The sequence below is a fragment of the Olea europaea genome, unplaced genomic scaffold (assembly GCF_002742605.1).
Source record: "Olea europaea var. sylvestris unplaced genomic scaffold, O_europaea_v1 scaffold1727, whole genome shotgun sequence".
Lineage (NCBI taxonomy): Eukaryota > Viridiplantae > Streptophyta > Magnoliopsida > Lamiales > Oleaceae > Olea > Olea europaea.
Genome location: NW_019234972.1, coordinates 91,714 through 98,823, shown reverse-complemented (window position 1 = coordinate 98,823; position 7,110 = coordinate 91,714). Strand labels below are relative to the sequence as shown.

Genomic DNA, 7,110 nt, shown 5'->3' with positions numbered 1-7,110 from the left:
CCCCATAGAAATAAATAATTCAATTAAATGATGATGTGGAATAAGTAATATAAACATATAGTTTTATATACATATTAAAAGTCAATTGTTTTTTTACAGAAGTCTACAAAAGTTGAGTTTATAAAATTTATAGGAGACTTTCATTAAAAATCTATAAAAGCCAATGAACAGTTCAAGAACGAACGAGAAATGAGATCAAGCCACATGATATCAACACATGCATTATGGTTGAGAAATTTTGTCAAAGGTTTAAGAGTTGTCTATAATATAGAGAAGCTTTTGAAGATTTATTGCAACAATTCAGCTGCAATTTTCTTTTCAAGAAATAACAAAAGTGGAAGTCGAAGCAAAACATATTGAAATAAAGTATCTAGTTTTTAGAGATCATATAAAGGAAAATGAAGTGGTCATTGAGCATATCAAGACAAATCTCATGATTGCAGATCCCATGACTAAGGGCTTGCCGATTAAAGTTTATAAAGTTCAAGTTGATAATATGAGACTTGCGTGCTCAATATGATACTCTGATGTTTGGTTTTTAAGATTGTTGCTTTTGTATTTGAAATAATGTTACTAGTGTACTTAAAAAGTTCGTAATTTGGATATCCATTGTGGTAATTAAAGTTTGGACCCTGAATGACTTATAGGAAGTTTATTCATAAAGTAAGTACTCTATAGAAGTGATCATACTTTTAATACATGGAAGGAAATGTTTGATTATCAAAACATGACCGCCATGATTTAAGTATTGTGAAATTCTACTTGAGTAAGTTATTGGCAGTTTCAACATATGGCCATATATTAAGTACCCACTTTAAGGTTTATCATTGAACATGTAGTCCAAATGGAGAAAACGTAACAGTTTAATGATTTGGCCCACATGTTTAATTATTTGATTTGAACTTTAAATTTAAGTGGGTTAATTAACCGCCTTGTTTAACTACCCACTTCTATGATGATGGGAAGTGGTGTAATGGTGCCTATATATGGATGCCAAAGGGTCCCTAGCCAAACCCATAATAATATTCCTGCAGTATTCTCTCTCTCTAAAGAAAGTCTTGTGTTTTATTCCATCAAGTTAAAATGAATTATCAAGTGGGTTTTGGCTAGAAGATTCGTTGGTGTTTGAAATTCTGTAGCAGATTTTATTCTTATCTTGAATAATGTGGCTGGAGGTATGTCTCAAATTTCTTACATGTTTAGCTCTTGTCTGAGTAACAGTCAAAGAATGGATGGCAAAAGCTGCTCCATGATATAAAACAAATTTTATGAATATTTCGGAATATTTTACATATTCATCAAAAGGCAAATGTGAGACTATGTTGTAGCTGTACTATAATCACTTCTTCAGGAGCACACATCAATAAGCTGTGTATATGCTGAGCATGACAATTTACTTGTATTCATTTCATTCTAAAATGTAATAATAGTACTCTTTTTATACAAACCGTCATACAACAAAGCAAGGTTATTCTAAACAAACGTTGTATTTCTTAATAGAGTGAAGAATTAAAAAAGGAGGGGTGCAAGGAAATAACTCGACAGTCACCATCGAGAAAGAAAATCACGAGGTCATGCAGCAGCCAGATTTTCTTGCATTATGATCAGAATCTTGACCAGGGACAATGATTCTAGTACCCTTCAGAGATGCGGACTTCACAAAATCCAATCCATCGCCGGCAGTGAGGGAGTTCTTGTTTATGATCTGGTATATTTCTGTCAGAATGGTCATAAATGCGCTTTCAACATTAGTCTTCTCGAGTGCTGAGGTCTCCATAAAGTATAAATTCTCTCTTTCAGCGAACTCTTGGGCATCTTCTGTCGGAACTGCTCGAAGTGTTCCTAAATCGCACTTGTTGCCAATCAGCATTACAACAATGTTCTTATCAGCATGTCCCCTGAGTTCCTCAAGCCACCTAGCCATGTGGTCAAAGGATTGGCGTTTTGTCATGTCATAGACCAACATTGCACCGACTGCACCTCGGTAATAGGCACTTGTTACTGCTCTGTACCTGAAACATACAATTTTTCTAAGGCCCGACAAAATCAAATGTTAAATAAATCTAAAATTCACAGTGAAAGCACAAATTCCATCTTGCATTGTCTGTGCTCGATTGTCCATCAATTAGAAGTAGCATTTAGATGTACACTACTGTACTAACCAATCAACAGTGGCTCCGCTCCAATTGATCTACATCACCCAGAAAACATAAATAACATTCCCAAGTTATTAGCAGTGCATAATTGCACATAATGTTAAATCAGGATAGATCATGGATCCAGCAAAGTCAATAATTAACAGACCATGAAACTTCATAAACACGTGATGCCTTTTTATGCACATCAGTGCCAGGATTATCTTAATCTGCTAAGCCATCAGACATTTCTTATTGATTTCAGGTCTTTTAAGATATTTGTAACATACACAAACACAATCATGAATGTTAATTGTAGCAAAAAGAAAGCCTCTTGCAAAATAATCTTCCATGGATTGAGACTCACGTAAGTAATTTCTTCCATATTCCCAATCATACATGACCTTCGCTGAGTGGAGAATTAATTATAATCTGGGGCAGCCAAACACAAAGGAAGACAGTGAATTCTCCCATTAAGCAAACACATTTTCTATTTTGTTGCTTAAATTATATCAATTAATTAACTGGAAAAGTAAAACACTTATTGTTATTGGGATAAGACTAATTGGATTGTTTATTTCTAATCTTAAAATTCATGCATGTTTAGTCATCTACTAAATTATCATACACGACAATTGATCAAAGAGCTCTTGAGTGTTATTCTCCAGTTTGAACATTGGAAAGTATTGAGTAGTGAATGCAGGTTATCGTCTTTCTTAGAATAAAATAGTTTCAGCATTACTAACTACACCTTTATATGATGCAAACTGAATGGAGAACAAAGGGTTCATGTAATTGACTGTGCCTTACTCCATTCTTCGTTACTTGTACATCATAGTTTATCTATCTAATCTTATATCTAACCTAAAAGGGTCTCTCTTGTAATAGAGAAAAACTTCAAATTACTATTGAGAGAATATAGGGTGGCGGCGAGATTCAAGAAAGGAAGACAGGAGTAATGCACTGCCCTGTTTCGTATTCAACATCCAACTGCATCATAAAATAATAGATCATATTGAAAAGAACAACTTCTTCTAATGTAGTCTAATCCCTTTATTAGAAGCAACACACCACTACATTCTTGGAATCAGAATTTCTGGCATATGAATTCTTGTTAACTGTAAATAATTTAAAGTTACAACAAATTCTTCACCAGCTAATTAGCTCTATAACTAAACATCTTTGGACTAGAAGTAAAACTAGAATGAAAATGGCATCGAAAAATGATAATAATTAGTATAATAACAAATTCCAGAAAGCTAATTAATAAGAAGGTCAAATGATTAAGTTATTTAAGAAGAAGAGGCAGGAAAGGAACAAACCTCTCTTGGCCTGCCGTGTCCCAAATCTGGGCCTTGACCGTTTTGTTATCAATAGCAAGAGTCTTTGTCTGGAATTCAACCCCAATGGTAGCCTTCGATTCCAAATTGAATTCATTCCTTGCAAACCTAGCCAGCAATTGGGATTTCCCCACTGCCGAATCTCCAATCAATACAATCTTAAATACATAATCAATCTTCTGATTAAAATCCCCATATAAATTAGACATTGCCACCACCCTCTAAATCAAATGCTGTAATACACCTCTTTTCAATGAATCCTTCAAATATTCTGATTTTCAGCACATAAACCTTGGAATATCCGAACTTTCTTGCGTTTCAATGGATCGAGTGGAAATAAAATGACGTCAGAATTTCATGCATAACAGATAATGAGGAGGGGGAAAAAAAAACAAGGGTAGGGTAGGGTGAGATTTCACGTAGAAAAGGGGATGAGGATGAGAATTAGGGTTGTTTTAGGTTATCAATGTGAAGATTTGTTCATGGTAATGTTGGAATTGGAAATTTTGCAAAGAAGAGCATGAAGAAGGATCAACGGCAAGTGCGGGACCCATTAACCGTTTTTGTGCTCAAAGTACCCCAAATTAAAATGTTAAATAATTTTTATTCCAATTTAAGGTAACATCAAACCAATCTTTATTTATTTTTTATTTGTATTTCATGCCATCTTTTGAAAACAATCCTCCATTGACTTTGCCTGATCTCAATTCCTCGTTTTTGACATGCCACTCATAAGGTTGACTGTCATGGAACGATTTAGCGGGACCTTTCCTCGTTTTGCCAACTGGCCTATGCAGAAGCCATTATAGTAAATGCTATTTGGTTATTGTCTTGAGGGCCAATTTTCGTCTAGCCCACGAAACTTTTGCACACCTCTGTTATCTTTTGGAAGGCTTAAACCTCATAAAAAATGTCTACCTGAGAATATTCAAATCGCAATAAGTCAGTCAAGTGCGGAATGAATGTTTATGGCAAGCATGCTTGGCCACCGAAGAACTTAGTGTTGATGAACAAGTGATTGTATTACTTTTGGTTATGACGAATATGCTTAATTAATTCTTTACTTTTTGCGACCTCAGAGTTTTCCGAAGTTGTATTAGATGAAGGAGCCATGCTTGATCATGATCATTATTTCTCATTTTCTAATTCGATATATCCCTTAAGTTTTGGAATCTATCATGTCTTAGGTTGAGTGAGCAAATGAACTTGGATTCTTGTGTTGTCTAGGTTTTAAGTTTCTTTTCATGGTTCACCAGTTCATCGCTCCTCAACTTCATAAAACTTGCATAATTCATCACGAGTTCGTATTTTTTGTAGCCTTAGTTGGGTTGCGATAACAAGTTAGACATTTTTCATTTGAAAGTCTTATTAGTGCAATTGTGTTATATTGAAAACTTTATTTTAGTATTTAGTAAAAATAGGCGAGAACATAGAGGTCATTTACAAATTCTTTTTTCAGAATTTATTAGACATGGCTTAATTATAAATAAAAAGAAAATGTTTTTATTTAAAGAATATATAGAATTTTTAGGAGTAAATATAGGTAAAGGAAAAATAGAATTACAACCACATATAGCTCAGAAAGCTTTGGATTTTCCAGATAAACTTGAAGATCTTAAACAATTACAAAAATTTTTAGGATTAGTTAATTATGCTAGACCCTTTATTAAAAACCTAGGAAAAATTGCAGGACCTTTATATGGAAAAACTTCACCAAAAGGTCAAAGATACTTTAATATAGAAGATATTAAATTAGTTCAAAAAATAAAAGAAAAATTAAAAGATTTACCTAAATTATCTATGCCATTAGAAACAGATTTTCTAATTATAGAAACAGATGGAAGTATAACAGGATGGGGAGCAATTTTAATTGCAAAACCCAATAAATATGCAGATAAAGATAGTGAAAAAATTGTAAGATATAATAGTGGAAATTATAAAGAAAAAGGTAATATAAGTAGCATAGATTTAGAATTACTTGCAGTAAATTATGCTTTAGATTCTTTTGAATTATTTATTATTTCTAAAAAAGAAATTACTTTAAGAACAGATTGTAAAGCAATTGTAAGTTTTGTTAATAAAATGAAATTAGAAAATAAAAGAAGTAATAGAAGAAGATGGTTAAATTTCATAGACAGAATAACTAATACTGGTGAATAATTTTCCTGGAAGATCAAGAACTATTAGTGAAGTATGATCATCTTCAGAACCTTATGATAGAGGTAGACATAGTACTTCTAATATAAGTACAAACATTATAGAAAGAATTTTACATAGACAACCTCAGTATAATCAGAATATAAGACCAAGAGGTCCCAGACCAGGATTGCCAATTGTTGGCAGTTCCAGTTCTCAGACAAATATACTACAGACTCATGATAAGTTAAGATTTGGTAATATAGAGTTACTTTGTTTTCCAAACAGTAATATTAGTTTTAAAACACTCTCTCATATTTCAGTTACTAAATCAGAAAAATGCATTTTAGATAATTTATGGATATCTTATAATAAGAATCCAAAAGATCAAAAATATTTTTTAGCATGTTTAAATACTCTTTCAGAACATTTTAGTCAAGACCATAAAAAATTTAAATGTTATGTTGTTTTAAATGGAAGACTTCCAGGAATTTATCATACCTGGCTAGAAGTTTCAGATTGTATAAAGAATTTTCCAAATCCTCTATATAAAGGATTTTATTCTATTTCAGAAGCATTAGAAGAATGTAGAAAATTTATAGGAATTAATTATTTTGTTGCTCCCTCTTTAAAGAATGTTTTAGATCAGCCTTTAGATTATGCGTCTAAATTTTGTGAACATTGTGAATGTATGACTAAGAATTTTAAAATTTTAAATGAGTCAAATCAGTCTTTACAACAAGAAAAATTAGTTTTACAAAAGAAAATTTCTGAATTAGAACAAGAAATTATCAATTTAAAAATTTCAAATCCAATTGTCCAGACACAAGCAGGTACTATAGAGCCCAAGAATTCTATAGCTAGTCCAGCTCAAACGGAAGCTGGTAAAGACTTATCAAATCCGTTTATGGTTCTGGGCTTACCAAAAGCTCAACAGACTCAGGGGACTGTTGATTCCCCTACTTTTCAATTTAATCAGACTCAACAGGCTGAAAATCCTGTTACAGAAAATAAAAATTTTTCTGAAGACCAGACACAGCAGACTGGAAATTCTATTATTAGACTTATAAGTCCAATGGACCTTAAACAGAAAAGCCCAATTAACCTTCCAGAATCATTTCAATCAGCTCAAGATCCAGAACAGATTTCTCAATCAGACATCAGAAGAATCAAAGAAATGTTTGAAAAGATCGAAGAAATACAGCAGCAAGTTAAACAAAGTACTACAAAGAAAAAGAAAATACAGATTAAAAAGAAAAATAAAGGTAAAAAGAAAATTGAACAAGAAAAAGATTTGGATAATTTTGAAAAAAATCCAGATGGATGTACTGACGGAGGAGATTCTTTAGACAGTATTGGCAGACACAATTATGCAACAAGATAAGAAATTACTCAGACATTTGGAAAAAAGACAAGAGTTTTTCAGATTTGACTCAATCAATCCAAGACTTTTGTGTCCCGAATTCAAGAAATCTCAAGAATTATTGTATGAAAAGTAG

At 32.4% G+C, this 7,110-nt stretch overlaps 1 protein-coding gene across 1 annotated transcript; it reads right to left on the bottom strand.

The window, feature by feature from the left end:
• Nucleotides 1–1,375: 1,375 nt before the first annotated feature.
• On the bottom strand, nt 1,376–4,110 carry LOC111377824 (ras-related protein RABA4d-like). Its single transcript, XM_023000952.1, has 2 exons — nt 3,458–4,110; nt 1,376–2,012 (listed from the first exon to the last, which is right to left on the bottom strand). The coding sequence occupies exons 1-2, from the start codon at nt 3,682–3,684 to the stop codon at nt 1,565–1,567; spliced, it is 675 nt and encodes a 224-aa protein (XP_022856720.1). The 5' UTR covers nt 3,685–4,110; the 3' UTR covers nt 1,376–1,564.
• Nucleotides 4,111–7,110: the final 3,000 nt, after the last annotated feature.